At 40.2% G+C, this 17,204-nt stretch overlaps 1 protein-coding gene across 3 annotated transcripts in view; it reads right to left on the bottom strand.

Annotated features, from left to right (window-relative positions):
• Positions 1–10,708: 10,708 nt before the first annotated feature.
• Positions 10,709–17,204, bottom strand: part of BICC1 (BicC family RNA binding protein 1) — a 114,890-nt gene continuing 108,394 nt past the window's right edge. For all 3 annotated transcript variants that reach the window (XM_069796046.1, XM_069796047.1, XM_069796049.1), the window contains 2 exons: positions 15,201–15,300; positions 10,709–13,598 (listed from right to left, as the gene is read on the bottom strand). In XM_069796046.1, the coding sequence (XP_069652147.1) occupies positions 13,468–13,598; positions 15,201–15,300 (231 nt within the window). In that variant the 3' untranslated portion in view covers positions 10,709–13,467. The remainder of the gene's footprint in view (positions 13,599–15,200; positions 15,301–17,204) is intronic.

Below are 17,204 nucleotides of genomic sequence, written 5' to 3' on the forward strand. Positions count from 1 at the left end.
CACTCACAGGGAGGTTTCTTTTATTGCTTCTGACCTAAATTTGAGCTGCAGCTGTCCTTGTACTCCTCTTTGGCACCAGAAACTCTTTAGCCTCCCATATACCAGTCTAACAGCACAGTGGATGTGCCCTTCTCATTGCACCATACCAGAGCAACTGTGAAGTCCCAGCACACTTCTCTACAGCTGCATTAGGAGATTCCTGTCTGTTCAAGATGCCAGCCCCACAGCTACGTGAAGAAACACTTTTTATTTCCACAAGCTGATAGCAAAGCCTGAGAAGCAGAGAGGAAAATGCCATAAATGGTTTCCCTTTAAACATATTCATTATACAGCAATACAATCACTCGACAACTCTTAAAAAAACTTCACTTTTTAAATTAATTTATTTGGGAATCTTTTAATTTGTGCTTCTTAGTTGTTACGGATATTGTAAAATGGTTTGGGTTGGAAGGCACCTTTAAAGTTCATTTAGTCCAACCCCGCTGCAACAAGCAGGGACATCTTCAACTAGATCAGGATATCATTTTAAAGCCCCTAAAAATAATAAACTAGTCAACACAAGCCCCAAGGGTGAAGATTTTCACATACTAATCTGACCACTAGAACTGCAGTTCTAAAGAGATGGTAAAGTTTTCTAACTTTGGATAGGTTCAGTGAAAATGGGTTGTGAGAAAACATAATGGGGTAGATAATGCATGATGTAAAATAAGAAGTAACCTAGAAGTTTTCATAAAATTAATTTTCTACCAGCTCTGAAAAATCAAACTTGTAGCAGAAGAAAGGTAGGTTCATTTTCTAGCACAATTAGACATTATTTTAAACGCTTCTGATAGCAAGTACAGATGACAGCAATTATCTTAATGACGTGCGCTCAGATATTTAAGTTTGATTTGTCCCAGAAACAACAGAAAGGTTTTGAAGTTTCCAAATGTTTTGCAGAGGTTTACAAAACACTGAAATGCCTTTCTCTGCTTGTGTGTGCATGCGCACGCACAAGTTGATGGAAAGCCACAGTTCCGATATTTTGCCTTGGAAAAAGTCGTAAAAGGTCAAAAGCGAGGAAAACCTCAAAACACCATTAGGAGTTTTGCTACATTTTTGCGGTGCCTTTGGCATCCCCTTTCTTAGCATTTGTTACTCTTCCCTCAGCCCTGGCTGCCGCAGCGCGCTCAGCTCTGCCAACCCCGTCTCACCCGGCAAAGCCCGTCTTTCGAAGCACTGAACGCTATAAAAGTAGCATCCTCCCTACTTGCCAACCTCTCCATCTGCTACCACAGCAGGGGTGTTGGGAAAGCTCTGCTTAGATGTCACACTGCCTGTTGCTGGAAATTTTTGCCATCTGCTATGGCCTTTACTCCCATGCCTCACAAAAATATCGGTGACTCTAAAAAGAGGTCAATTCCTTTATCAGATGTTTAAAAATATTGTTAATTTGAATCACGAATGCTTTTTGATTGCTTTTGTGTTCACACAATTGTAACAAACCAGCACAGATTAAGGAATAAAGATGCAAGGTCAGATTTGTATGGATATTAAATAGCTAAACATATTCAACAATCTACCCCAAACACATTTCTTACAAAATCCCTTTTTTATAAACTATAATTTGGATGACTTTTGACCTGTGTGAATAATGCATGATTCTCTCCCAAAGCCAAGTCCTAAATTCATCATACGACTTATTGCACTGGAATGCAATTTAAAACTGTGCAGTATCACACATGGAAACACACGACCTCTTCCCATGCAGCACCCAGAGCTAGAGACTGAGCACACAGCAGTGGAGGGGACCCTCCTCAGGGTGCTACTATTTGATTTAATGTAAGTTAACATAAGTTAACCCACACCTGACAAACCAAGCCCTGGATGATGCTAGATATGAAATTCAAAATACGCCTAGCTACAAAGAAACATTTTAATACAAGGAAAAACAAGCATTTAGAGACTAAAGCATCCTCTACAATCCTTCTATGGTCCAAATACAGGCATTGATGCTCAGCCAGACACTAAGGGCTTTTAGGACAACCCAGCACACAGACGAGCACAGCAGACCCAAGCCCCTGCTACGATGCACACATCGTACATACAACAAGACAGCAAAGAGAGGCAACTCGCTGCCTGGTCACAGCTGCACCACAGGCAGATTTGCAAGCATTTTTTTCTTTTATAGGATTTTAAGAAAGGACCTTTGCGGGTGCTCCTGGTGCGCTGCTCCTCCTGCCTTGCCTCACCTCTCTGCTCGCCAGGGCTAATGTTCCTCATTTCAGGGTAACTCAGGCAGCAGCTTGTGGCGATTAAAGCATCTGCTTCACACACGCTGCCTGCTGCCCCAAACCACAGCGCTGAGGAGCCCCATCTCGCCCCAATCTGGCCAGCACCGAGGGAAGGAAGGGCTCTGGGGGCAGCTCATCACCAGCAACGGCCCCCACCTGAACCTGGGGTGGCTCACCAGTAGCCCCTCCAGGTGTACCTCGTGGTGCACCAAAAAACCCCCATCACTCCCAAATGGCTCCCCGCAGCTGGGACATCCTTCCCTTTGAGTGTTAAACCAGCACAACCGGCCTGGGCTCCGTGGCCTGCAGGTGCTGAGGTGAGCAGGGGGGGGAGGAGAGGTGGTTGAAGGTGACACCATGACCAGCAGCGCCATCTTCTGTGTCAGAGCGGGCCGGGGCTGCCCCCAAACCCACCCTGGGGAGAGGGAGCTTGGGTGGGCCAAGGGGAGAATTGGGGCAGCACCAGGGGGCAGCAAGGCTGAGGAGTCTCTGTGAGGAGAGGTCGGGGCTGCCTCGGGTGGGACACGGCCGGTTCCAGCAGCCCCTCTGAGCCCCCTCAGCCCCACAGGTAGCGCCCCGGGGGGATGGAGGCGAGAGGCGGGAAAAGGCCGCCCGGAGCGGGGAGAGGCAGAGGAGGGGGGAGCGGAGGAGGGAGGCTGAGGTGGGGGAAAAATGGTAGCGATGGGGTTAATTTGGCTTTGTTTCTCGCTATCCAAAACTATTCTACTTGTCAATATAGGAAATTAATTTGCCTCAAGTTAAGTCTGTTTCGCTTGTGACAGGGATGTCCCGGCCCTTACCTCCACGCACGAGCTTTTTCATCTTTCCCCGCTGAGGTGGGGGCGTGAGGGAGCAGCCGGGTGGGCGCCTGACCCCTGCCCACAGCTGACCCACCGCCACAGGGGCTCAGGCTGCGTCTCGGCCACTTCGTACCCATCGCGGTAATAAAACCTGCACGTAGCAGCGTGCTGCGAGATACCCAGCTTGGGACTGCGACCCAGACAGGTTATGGGAAAGCACTGAAAAGGGCCAGTAGTGAGAGCGAAGGCAAACCGGCTGATGAGGAGCGCCCCAGGGATGCTGGGGGGAGAGCGCCTCTGGCACCTAGGCATGTAAATAGTAAAGCTGCTCTCAGAACTGGCTGAATGTCTTCTGAAAAAAACCAGCTTCCCTGGCACTGCTCAGAGCAGCTGGCCCCTGCACCGGCCCCCCCAGCATAGTAGGGGCAGCAGGCAGGACAGCGCTGGCACACACTGGAGTGCTACCACCCACCCAGTGCAGCAAAGCATTGGAAATTTTCTAGATTTTGCTTCTACTAAAAAAACCCCTTTTATTTCAGATTTGAAATAAGGGGGGGGGGGGGGGGGGAGTGTGGGGGGGCAGGAACCAACCAAAACCAAACCCCACCAAAAGCAGGAAACTATATTCCAGTTTTCAGTCAAACTCGATGTTTGGAATAGTTGAGGGCTGGAAGAAAGCACACTGAATCATCCAGGCTCCTCCTCCACTCAAAGCAGGATCAAGTATCCGTGTGACACTGTCAAGCTAGAGGATTGCTGCTGCAGTAACGATGTGTCCATATCTGGGGCTCCCACTGCAGGAGGGATGCTGAAGAACTCAAGGGCAGCCCATGGAAAGGGTGGGGAATAGGTTACAGAGAGCCAAAAGCCTTCAGTAAAAGATACGCGGAACTCCATCTAGCTAACTCACAGGAACAAAAATCAAAGCATGACTTGATTGCAGCTTAAGTTAGTTCCTTGTGGAAATTGGAGGTATGGTTTCATTTAATTTATATGACAAACGTTAAGAAGGGGCTGGAAGTAGATTCTGATCTTATCTAGATTTAAGGTAAGGGTAGACTTACTGCCTAGAAGGGAAACTGCCCATTCAACTCCTGCTAGAGATTGGCAAATCATTGAAAATGAAGAGAGTGGATTTTATTGTTGTTGTTAACTGAAAACTTTCAAACACTTTCTCAGTAGCGGTATGAAGCCACATTTATAAAAAATAGGCTCAGTACTTAATGATATTAAAAACATTCATGAAACATTCTCTCTCTCTCTTCAGAGCAGTGCTTTGGTAATGTTTCTTAAAAGGTGCATCATACTTCCCAAGCAGACGCTCCCTTTGCCCGTTTTCACTTGAGATAAAGCTCCTGAAAATGCAGTGCACTGCACAGTCGTTTTCCTCCTCTAATCATTACCACTCCAGATAATGAGCAATGGCAAAGGTTTGCAATATTTTTTGTTCTTTCAAGACCTGTTGCAGCAACTCTTCCCAAAGTCATATATGGAGACTGTCTTCCACAGTTTTCCTAACAGCTGTTCATGTTTATCTTAGACCATCCAACTCCCCACTCTGTTTATAACATGGCAATATTACACCTTGCAAATAAGAAAATTGTGCTGGAAGAGTTCTTCATTAGGATACCACATTATCAAAGTTGTGAATGCTGCAAAAGGAAAATAAACCATTAAGCAAGTATTTGTCACTATTGGTTTCAGTTACGGGTCCCCACGGAGTAAAACTCACTTTTATGAAGACTTGAGTAGCCACCAGGAGATAGACCATAACATTTGTTTTGACCTAACAGGGGACAGTCCACTTTATTTAAAAGGAAGTGAAAGAACTCTACTTTCACAGAAGCAGCTTAGCAACAGACAGCTTTTATGGGAAAAGGAAGACCTGAAAATTTATACTGTCTTGGAGTTCTGCCTTTTCATGCTTGAGCATGAAATGCAGGCATAAATTGGTTCCCTTGGGTACACAAATTCAGAGCCTGTTCATCATGAAGCACAAGCTTCTTATCTCTAAGTAGGTGAACATGTAGCGATTAGACATTTCTTACAACATATTACCAGCTCTAGAAGTCTGGAGAATTTGTTTTCAAAAAATGTAGGCACGATCACAGCATGCACAGAGGAAGGAAGTATTGCTCTACCGTGGATTTCTTTTCTGTGCTTAAACACAGAACAATGTCACTAGATTCAAGTGAAAGAAAAACCTGACCCAGTGGAGTTAGAGGTCAAGCAAGAAAGTTTTTAACATATTTTTTATATTTCTGCACACCTCCCATGTTGAATAGCACACCAGAATGTTTATCAGAAAATGATTTGCCTTCAGGAACCATAAAGAATTTGATTTGTCTCCTGCCAAATTTTGTGAGCTTGGAAAAATCTCAATTAGATAAAAAAATGCTTTAAGATGAAACACTGCCGGTTATCTGGTGTTGGGAAGGGAGGTGGAAAGGACACAGTCTCAGTGATTCTTTGCTGTAAACATTCTGGGTTTTTCTGTATACACACAAATTCTGAAATGTCTATAAAATTTCACTTAAACCCCAAACAGACCAAAGATACAAAGCCTCGCCAATATTCAATTTCTAGTATAGCCTTGAAAAGACAATGCACTTTCATATAGTATTTGATTTAATGCCCACTTTATCATGGATGGTATAATCACAAAAAAATGAACAATTGAAAGGGATTTGACAAACAGAACCAGATGTAAAACATCTTGAAGCTTACAAATTCAACACATAATGATTAAGCAGAAAGAGGACTTGAAAATACTGGGTTTCAAAGTTTTCAGCAAACCAACACATCTGTTCAGTCCAGAAATTCTCTTGTACCTCCTGACATGTTTACACAGTGAGAAGAGGCACTAGGAACTAGATCGTAAGTGATTCTGTTTTCAGGGTTTCATTATCTTGTCTCTGCAGCAGCTCCAGGGCAGAGAATAATCACACATTAATATGCAGCTGAAGAACATGGATGCATTGGTCTCAGCAGAAACATTACAGACAGATGGGAAGCAAGGAAGAAATGGGCTGCTGTACTCCAATCATTAATGGTAAAGAAGTGGGCAGACATTAAAGAATCCTTCTGTCTATGAATAATTATGTATTTATTATTGGTTGCAGGAAGTGCCCTGTGGAGTAACTTTGCATAATCATTTTTAAACTGTAATGAGAACATCATGCAAAAGGACAGATGTTCCTTTCTATGAATGTATAAAAAAAATGAACCAACAAGTAAATGAATGTTTCCTTTACTTATTCTTCATGAACAACCACCCATCTGAAGAAATTATGCCCTCATGTAAACTGGCCTTGTAATCACAATGTACTGTTTATGTTGTGCTTACATTTTCATTCCTCACACTGGCCAATGATGACCATTAGCATCTGTACCTTCAGTTTTTAGGTACTGCCATAGTTTTTAAGTCCAACACAAAAAGCAAAGGAAACACAAGGCTGCCTGAAAATTTAAAATGCTTCTAAACTTCCCAGTAGTATTTGTCTGAAACTTGACTGCTCACCAGAAAAGAGCAGAATCTAGAGCCAAATACAGGAGAGCCAAGATCTAGGAGAGGTGAGCAGACGCCACCAGCAGCCAAGAAAGGCAGCAGTGCCAGAAGTGTTATTTCCAGTCTTCAGTCATGACGTTTAAATCCCTTCAAAAAAATCCTTCAAAGCTATCATCCACACTAGCGGTTCTGGATACTCTCCACATTAATCACTCCTAGGAAAAGATGTGAACATTGTGCTTGTGCAAGCAAAAAGCTCATGAAACTGCATGTAAAATTTAAAAATTAGCCCTTTCTAGCATTTGGAGTCCAAAAGTATAATGGAAAGAAAGCACTGAGTCAACAGTGGAGCATCTGCAACCACTTTAAGTGAGATGGAAGATAAACCAGTGCTGGAGGCATGCTCAGGAGGAGCTTTCCTACGTGACAGATGCCTTCAGCATTCCAGCTTGCTGGCTATTGTCACCGTTTGGTGCAAGGAGAAACACTGCTGGGACAAAGATAATTTTAATATAGCTACACAAAAATATCTCTCGACCCACAGGGATTAGTTAGCTAGTTGTCTCCTATCCAGTTTCCAAGCAAGATTCAAATCTGTCAGCAATTTAGCCTCACTTACCATGTTAACTTTGTTTGTACCGATTTCTAGATGCTGGACTACATAAAAAATATCTTTCAGTACCAGAAGAATCAGCATTTTTAGTACTGAACTGTCATTGCTAAGCATCCAAGGCTGCCTTCAAACTATTTCAGAGTAAGGATCTTTTTGGTACCATGAAATAGCAACTTCACACTGAGGTGAGCTTCAGCATGAAAATAGAGGCTTACCCTTGAGAAACCAAAAAAACCCCTCTTCTGCGGCGTGGGGAAAGACTCCTGCTAGAGGAAAAGGTTTTGAGTATTTTGTTGTATCTGAACTTTAATTTACTTTTGCTTTAAAATGGATTCATTCTTGGGTTCCATCTTTCTTTTCCCTTAGTACAGCAATATTTACTGTCTACTGAAGGTCTCTTATGTTACCCTTTGCCAAAAAAAAATCTTACATCTTTTCCACTTCTCTTCTATATAGTTCATATACAGCCTGAGATTGCATTTTCCACGGATGGTTTTAATTTTGGGAGCCATAACCTAGTGCCATGTACCTTTCAGGCCTCTTGAAGTCTTCTGTCCTTCATAGATGACAAACTGTGATTTTTATCATAGCAAAAAAGTGTAACAACATCCATATCAATTCATGGTCCTAGGGTTATTGCATTAGTGGCATCATTATTTCTTTAAACAGTCATCACCCATTGTTAGAAGTGACAAATTTTTACTTCATTATGTAATTGGTTCTTTTCTCATGTTATGTTTTGCTTTTTCCATCTGTTAGTTTCCATGAAGTTGCAACACAGTTTTGGCACAAACTAGGTGATTTCCATCACAACATATTAATCTTCCTTCATATTTTCGTCAAACATCTGGAATCATTCTGCATTTCTCAGGAGAGCAAATATTGCCCAAATCTTACTCCTTAAATGAGTGGAGAAACTTGACACTAGATGATGCTCTGACTAGCGTGTAAGGTCCTGCATCTTCATAACCAAGTATCTTCATTTCCCAACATAATTCATATTTACTCTGATTCAATTCAATGTCAAAAGAATTTCATAGAATACTTCTCATAATTACAGCTGAAGATATTCTAAAGAGTACTGGGAATAACAAAATAATACAGTGTAAATTTATTTGCATGTAATTTAAAGAATTTAAGAAAGTATTTTCTGGACTATTTAAAAAAAAAACCCCAAAACAAAACCAAAAAAACAACTTCAGAGTTTGCAACAATTTTTGCCTTCAAGCCTGAAAATTAGCTTTTTGATGAGAAGTTACAAGTTAATTGTTTTTGCTTTTCCTTATTGTTGTTTTACTACTAAACCTTTTTATAGTAAGTAGTTTCTTAACATTTGAGTCTGTTCTTTGATAGTATACTTTCTTCAACGTGAGAGGAAAAAAATCATCTTAATTAACCATTAGCTCCTCCTAATAGCTGTGTCAATACTTAAAATTGGCAAATATGACTGTTCTCCTACTTTATTTTGATTTATAAAATTTGCTTTGTTGATTCATGAAATCACGTAAAATATTAAAATTAGTAACACTAGAAAAAACCCAACTTCTGTAAGTCTGTAGCACAGGAAACAAAGATAAAATCCAAATTTTCCTTAATACAATAGCAAATCACCATCTGCAGAAAGCCTCTTGTAATTTCTGGATTTAGTTTTCAGATACAGAAATGCCCCAGACAGTATTTTAAGCCAGAAGAAAAATAAAGTAATTTTATACCAAAACCACAAATTTATTGTGTCCTTTTCAGGTTACAACATATTCCTCACTCACAACTACCCCTAATTCAAAATAAGAGCTCATTTATCTTTTAACCATTTCAAGCACTCTGTAAACACTTTCCCTAGCTGCCTACATGTCCTTACAGTTCTCCACTTTTCAGAGAAGCTGTCAAAAATATTGCAGACAATCATGCATATTGCAACATTTTTTAGAAGTCCATTTGTTTTTCCATATTCTCAAATCCTCAAGAACTTTGCAGCAACTCCAAACAATGGCCAAACCTTTCTTCTGCTCAGGTGTCTGTGACAGAAAGCCAGCTGGTTCTTCAAGGATAAAAGGTAGCTCCAGCAGTGTCCAGACTTGTCTGGAACCAAATACTTCTTAGCTTACTTTGCAGTACAAGCACAAATTTCTGAGTATCTTTGCCTACCACACCTTTCCTGAGCAGCCTGCAACAGCACTCATATACCTTTTGTAACCATGTTTTCCAGGGCTTTGGAAAAGTAAGTCTCCCCCACCAAGCATGTGATTGGAAGGGGGTCAAACAGTAAGGACAGATATCTCACTTTTAACCTTTACACAGCTTGAAGAATCTGTTTTCTCTTGCATATTGGCAACATTTCTTAGTAGACACCTTCCTCTTCAGCCTGGAAATCACCAGTTTTGCTCTTCTGACTGGTAGCAGAGAAAGGTGATGAGCACCTGGGTGGTGAAGCCTCTTTGTTCAGGGAGCAATCCTGTTCATGCTGTGCCATGCCACCTGCTGGGAACACTGCTCGCACCGCAAGGAGAGCGGCCATCTCCATCACCATCCTTACCACTCTACTGACTGAAGCCACGTGGCAGTCCACTGGAAGTAATATTCCCAAATAAACAGTCCACGAAGGAAACCATCTTGTTTCAGACTTCTGTTGTTCACTATTGCTCAAGATCAGAAACGTGGTGCAATTTGCAAGTCCACCTGCCTGTGCAATTTCCACTTAGTTTATGCCAACACCTTGTGAGTTGGTACTCGGCACCATACCCTCCAGTTGCCCTCAACAGAAGAGTCTGTTGATCTGTTCCCTTCCCACATCTGCAATTCTCAGTAGGTATTCAGAAAAATAACTCAGATTTTTAAAAGGTCAGTGAGCCAGGAATACTGTAATTTAAGTGGAGACCTGTGTGTATAAAATAGTTAACAAGGAAAACACATTAGGCTGAATGACGAAATGCCTGAATGCACTGAGTGAGGTAAGTAGTATTAAACTTGTACCACTACCTGTCAAGCAGACAAGACTGACGTAACATTATGTACATATTACCTCAGTGTGAAAGCTATGCCTCTCGCTAGGTTCTGACTGGTCGCATGGCCAGCATCCCAAATAACAAATCCCTATTGGTTTTTTTCCACTTCTACACTGGAAGTCATAGTATAAAGACCATCATGAAAGAACACATACAACTGTCCTGCTAACCAGACCAAAACTATATATATAGTCATTAAAATGGGAAGACCAAAGAAAGAATAAAACTCATGTAAGCTGAACTATTAAAACCTGCTATGAATTGAACCTGACATAATTTAACTCCCTTCATATTACTTTTTAAGGAGAGGTATCTCAAAAAAGCATTCTCATCTAAAAGCCAAACACACTGTATGTGATATATAAAAAAATAGTAAAAAAAAAAAAAAAGGAGCATTAGTATGTGAAAGAAACATGTTGCATTTATGTCAAATACTGCTTTTTATATTTTATTAACAAGCAAGCATCCCTGGAACTGGGTCTATATAAAAATACTTCAGTAACCAATCAGAATACAAGGGAGTTATATAAATTTATTTTATGCAACACTGATTAGTTTTGAAAATTCCCACTTTTAGTGTTTTAATTTCATCTTTTATTTTAAAAAAATCACTAAAAGGACACAACCCACAAAAATACAATCTGTATCTGCTCTATATTTACAGATAACTGGTCACTATTAAGGCACAGATTTAAAACTAACATTTTTATGTAGCAAGTCAAATATTTGTGCATAATGTAACACTAACAATATGGTACTGTCATATTCCCTTTGTGGAATCAAAATAAGTGAGAAATTTTTTTTCTTCCAGTGTGTTCTTTTTTGTGTGAAGCCCTATTGAAAGATAATGTTCTTAATGGGAAATTCTTCACTTTGGTGTAGATGATATAATAAGCACTGCTCAGCAAAAGACCACATCAACTTAATACTGTAATAAAACCAGTTTCTGAGTATAGTACTGTCTAGATACATAGCATGTACTTAACTAAAGACTAAAAATTCAAGAGTGGAAAGGTTTTTTGATGCTTTTAAGTTTAGGCAAAATAAGCGAGAAGGGGTTGCAGAAAACTCTGTACAAAGTGTTGCTGAATATATATTTCATTAAAAATATTTTATAAAATTAACATGACTGACTACAATTTGATTTGCAAACACTGGTTTTGCAAATGCAAACATTTAAATGACAGCTTATCTGTAAGCACGTAAGTAGTCCATGCGAATGGAACTATCTACATGCTTAGAAGTAAGCACAAGTGTAGTTTTAGAACTAGAAGTTGTGGCTTCCACAAGGGTTTTCATGAAGTTGCTCTTGCCTGTGTAACACACATACACACAAATATCTCATAGATATGTGGATACTGACTTTTGGCATTTGAGCACAGTAACTTTGATGTGAACTACTGTGTGCGTACAAGATGCAGTTTTATCCATTCAGATCTGCAGTACAATTTTAAAACCAGAGGAAGCTAACTGCTACTTGATCTACAGGGGAAGTCACCGAGTTATACACCATTAAGTAGATATGGCTGAAATGAGTACTGAGCAGTTATTTTTTGCTAACCACAAGAAGACTTTATATTATTGCTTGATCATCTATGCCCTCAAGTAATAGTTTCTTTAAATTCCCTTTGTGTGTGCAAATTTCTCTATACATCATTTTGTATTCTCACCTTAAAGAATTATCCATGGAAAGTGTCAAAACTATTTCTCACCCATTTTTACATAAAACCCAACTACTGTAAATGTTTTTCTAATGCCTTCTGTTAAGAGCACTTGACAGTGGTTTATGTCCATCTCAAAAGGCTTGTACACTGAACATAAATAATACATTACAGTAGAGGTAATTCACAATATCTCTTATGGGAATGCTTTTCAACAAATTAATGCTTGGAAACTTCATATTGCATTGCAGAAAGAGGCACTTTATGAATTCCTTCATTATATCAGAACCCTTCATAAACCCATAACAAGACATCTGCAAAGACAGAGGAATAACATTGCCAAATTATTTGGACTTTCACAGTATAAGAATGCAATAGTTAGCTCTAGCCACTTATAATATGGACTCTTTCTGTTGAACATAACTTGTTTCAGAAATAGTTCATCTCCAGAGTTTTAAACACTTCTGCAGCTGACAATTACAAATCTAGATTGAACAAAACAGATGCTATTACACCTATTTTATGTAGGTCGCTTAATTGCTGCATGCATAGTCATGTAAGTAATATGCGTCATTTATTAAATGGCAACAGTGCTGTCTTGTCAAATTAGATTAGTTGTCTGTTTAATCAAACTGACAACCCAGAGCTCTAGTCTGATGAATGCCTTTCATTCTCTACCATAAATCTGCAGTAGATCAGTTTAATCTGTTACGTATTGTAGGTGTATAGAATCTAAAAATAAAAGTCTGATATAAATAAGTGTCCTTTAGTGGCAGGGTACTAAAAATAGCCCTTTGCTTTGAGACAACCATTAAAAACAGTTTTAGCATAACAGGCAGCAGTTAAATATGATGACTGCAAAGGGTTAATATTGCAAGGTCCATTTTGGTCTTTCATTGCATCTGTTACAGCGAGTGAGTATTATTGCAAGCAGCATTAGACTGCTTCCTAAGAGCATAATAGGACTGGTCCACTACCATGTGGCTTGATTTTGGAACAATCTCTTCGATAACTACTGGGGAGACAGAGAGAGGGAAAAATCTGCCTAAGAACCAGTTTCTAGTACCATTATAGTGAGATGTGACTTAATGCAGGAACACCTGAAAAAAATTTGATTAGTGCCAATATAAAAATTGATATGGAAATGAAAGAGAGAAATAAATTTCCACAGGACAAGAAATCAGAACATGTAAAGTGCAGAAAGACCTCAATAATTATTTTAAGCAGTACCAGAAAAATCCATCTTGATAAAACCAAAATCTATGCTCTCTGGCATCCCAGCTTTTCATTCTTCCTTCATTCAACAAAGTAAAAATTCAGTGCATACATTATAGTTATAGGTAATAAAATACTAAACAAAGAACCCTATATTATTATTATTGCAGATTCTGTCCAATCTACATGAGTAAAACGTAACCCACATTTGGTGTTTTGAAAGACAACAGACAAAATGTGTTTTCTCTGTTTTTTTGGCACAGTATTGTGCAGACAAAATGCTTTGGTCCTTGACACCCAAACTCCCAAAGTGCAGAGGGTGGTGTGCAGTGAAGGCTGTCCACAGGATTGCCATGTCCATCTTTACATCTGACTTTTTGAGCCACAACTTACTGCTACCAGCGACCGCTAACACTAGCAATGTCCGAATGATACTGACGCGGCAGTCTTCCACTAGCTCCACCTTCCAGGAATGAGGCACGTATGTTTGATGGGTCAAAGAGCTTTCTTCGGTTTTTATTCAGTTCTATAAAGGGCACACACACAAATAAATCTCTCATCAGAAATTAATTTTAATATTTTCATCTAAACCAAAAGCAAAAGTTCTATTTAAACAAAATATTTTAGACAGAACAGCATGAACTGAAAGTGTCTGTGAGGTACTCGTTCAATTTAACAGTTCAACAGGTTAGTAAGAGTGCCAAGTTAAGATTCATACAGGTTGCTTGGGATGCAGGCATCTATTTGGTGCAATTCTTAATTGGCAGTGATACAGTGTGGAGTAGATAATATTTTGCAATATTGATTTAGATCAAATTGACATAGCTGAAACTTTAAAAAGGTTCTGTTATAATACTCAAAGGCTGCAATCTTCCTGAAGGTACATGCACACAGAATGTATGGCTGCAGCACAACCATGCAATGTAAACTGAGATGACAGAAAAGCTTATTAGCATCGTGGTCATTTCTCAATGTACAATTTTTGATTTTAAACACAACACTAAAGCAATATTTAATAAGGACTTTTAGAAAAAAAGATGCTCACCTCTCATTCCAACATGCACCCTAAACTTGTATTAGCAATTGCTCATCCAAAATGTTTACAAGAATAGAAAAGTGAGGAAAGGAAAAACAAACTCCATGATAGATACAAATCACTGAAAGATTGCATAGATTTTCATGACTGCTATTGAACTAAGTACATTGCATTTTTACCCTCTTTATGCCACCATTTTAAATTCATAAAAAACATTCACTGATGGCATCAGTAGAAAAGAGGCAATTGGGAGACAAATGATCTAGTGTTACAATGAAACATCTGAAGAAAAAACTCTTCCTCTGATACAGATTCATTGCCTAGACAGTGATGACAGAGCACTCCTATGTAATATGAAATCTCACGCTATTTATTACAATTAGAAAAAAATCTAGTTAGGCATTATATACTACAACACATTGTAAGGTATTATATTTGGCCTTCATCCTTCTGCATGTAGGGTACAAGACAACCTTTTAATTTAAGAGGGTTGGAAAAATTTGAAATGAGTTACATGTTTCTTTTCAAACCTGTACATTTTGCAGAAACAACTGGCCTTGAAAAAAACCACCCCCTCACCCCCCCCCCCAACAAAAAAACCCAAACAAGAAAACAAAACAAACCCAAAGGCCCCCCCCCCCCGCAACCCCCCCCCCAGGCAGTTTTTCCCAGTAGGCTGATTGCTCTGCTAATCAATAAAGTGGAGGACTGGGAACCCAAAGCTTGAAAATACCAGTTTCAACCAGTATATAGTGCTGTTCAGACTCTGCAGAGCCTGTAATCCCAGAGCTTCTAGGACCCACAGTTTTAGGGCATAAAACAAAGTTCACAATCTGCTGCAAAACAAACTTTCTACCAAGCTCCAACTTTACAAGCGGACACAAGACTATACAACTGAAATCTTATTTGATAATGTGAAAACTCTGTAAAGCCTGGTTTTAAGCGACTTCTGATGAGGGACAAGTCGATAGGACCTCTGTGGACTAGATTCTTATCAGTCTTTCCAAGATCCTTTGTCAACTACAAGCACACAACTCAGGTGAGAAGAATACAAACAATACTTAAAATCAAATTATAATCTGTGTTATTTACCTGAGATTGCAAGCAGCATTTTCCTTCTGGCACCAAAAGTGGTAATTCCTAACTCTTTCAAATCTTGATCAGTAAGAGTAAGGAATGTCTGCAGATCAATCTAGAGTAAAAAGAAATAAGAAAATCATGCAAAACAAGTCTCTCCCCAAAAGTATTAAGCCATAAATGTGGTTCAGGATAGCTTCACGTTTTTCTTCCCTACAGTTACTTGCAAAGAATAGGTTGGCAGAGTAAACAGCAATCACTGCTTTCCAATGGCTTCTTCACATAGTTGCTCAACTTGCTACTCTGCATTTCCAGCAGATAAACTGAAAAGCAAGCAGTTTTAGAAAAGCACAAAAGATTAATCTTATTTGTTTGTGACACTGAGATTTTGAGTATTTACCACAATTGCTACAATGTACTTGGGAATAGCCAGTTATACAAGTCTGTAGATATAGTAGGTGCTCCAGACTATAGCAGGTTAACAGAGGATGACTGCTCAGCTACTGGTGACACATTTGAGTTAAAGCACTGAGTATTGCATAGCAATCCAAAGTGTGTGCAACCGTGAATTGTACTGGGAGCAAAAACCCCACAAACATTCACAGAAATGTTGTGGAAAACTGTTTAGTTTTCACTCTGGCCAAACTACTTGGCTCACCTCACACCTCATAAGCAACTCTTAGAGGTAAGAAAAAAACAAACCAAAAACCTGCCTGTCAAACAAAAGCCACCTTTAGTGTTCGAAACCAACACAGCCATCTCTCCTTTTCAGGAGAGTGGCCAAGATAATAGGAAAGGATTAATGACTGGATAATACGGGTATTATGGAACATGCATGGGAGTACAGAGGAGATAAACCCGAGGAACTGTACACAGAATTGAGGCAGAGCTGGATTTATTCCTTCAGACTGAGGATTGAGACCTTGCCACTTGTTGCAGGCAAACCCAGGCTGGTTTCTATCCCACACCTGCCAGTGCTTTGCAATCCAAAAAGTTCATTAGCTCAGCTGCAGCCAGTTCCTGCACAGAAATAAAATTCCCCCCCCAGCACTTAAGCAGTACGATAAGAGAGAAATGCTGGCAGGAGACGCACCAGATCCAGCTGACCCCAGGCTGAAACAGCAGCACTACACTTCAGTGGACTCAGGACGATGCCGTGAGTGCATATACGTGAATGACTTAGTGCACAGGAGAAGGTACAAATTTGCCTCATGTCTACCCTTGGAATAGTGTAGCACGCACTTGAATGTGCCCCTGGTGTGAGCAGTTTTCCTCTTGTGGAAGCAAATCTGAAGTGAAATATTGGCACACCAGAACAACTCATGCAAAATGAATGGAAGGTCCTATTGGAGTTTCTTCTTCATGAACTTGTACACAGTTCTCAATGACAGCGATCTGAAAAACCTTACTTTGTGTGGTCTATTAGGAGAAAACATGCAGGTGCAAAGCTGAGACCATCAACTGGTGCAGACCGCAGTACTGATAAAGGTGAAGAAGTGGACATCTGGCCCCTGAACACAGGAAGATGCCAAATCCAGCTGTGGTCCTTCCCCTGTACCACATGAGATACTGACACAACCCACAGGGACATCTGTTTTGTTCCCTAGTACACCTAATTCCAGCAGTGTGACACATACAACTTCCCACATATGATGACAGTGCTTTCAGGACAAGCTCAGAGGCTCTATGCCTAAGCCAGTAAGTCTTGCAGCTGGGCTCACTGCACTTTTGTGACACAGTTAAATTTGTCACCAGAATAAACTATCTGCAGATAACTGAGTTGGCTGTACCTATATAGTATTCTATAGAAATGAAACACTACCACTTGGATTAAACTGACATTAGTTGGTGTGGAGGTGGAAAGCTCACACAGATGACTGACCTTATCTTCCTGACGCGAGTGGATCAAAGGAAGTCAACTGGCACACAGGGGAAGAGGCAAGGGATGAATATGTGACCCCAACGCCAGCCAAGACAAAACATTACTGCTGAATGCAGACTGGATTTCCATAACCTATA

This window comes from Haliaeetus albicilla, chromosome 11 (assembly GCF_947461875.1).
Source record: "Haliaeetus albicilla chromosome 11, bHalAlb1.1, whole genome shotgun sequence".
NCBI classification, from domain to species: Eukaryota; Metazoa; Chordata; class Aves; order Accipitriformes; family Accipitridae; genus Haliaeetus; species Haliaeetus albicilla.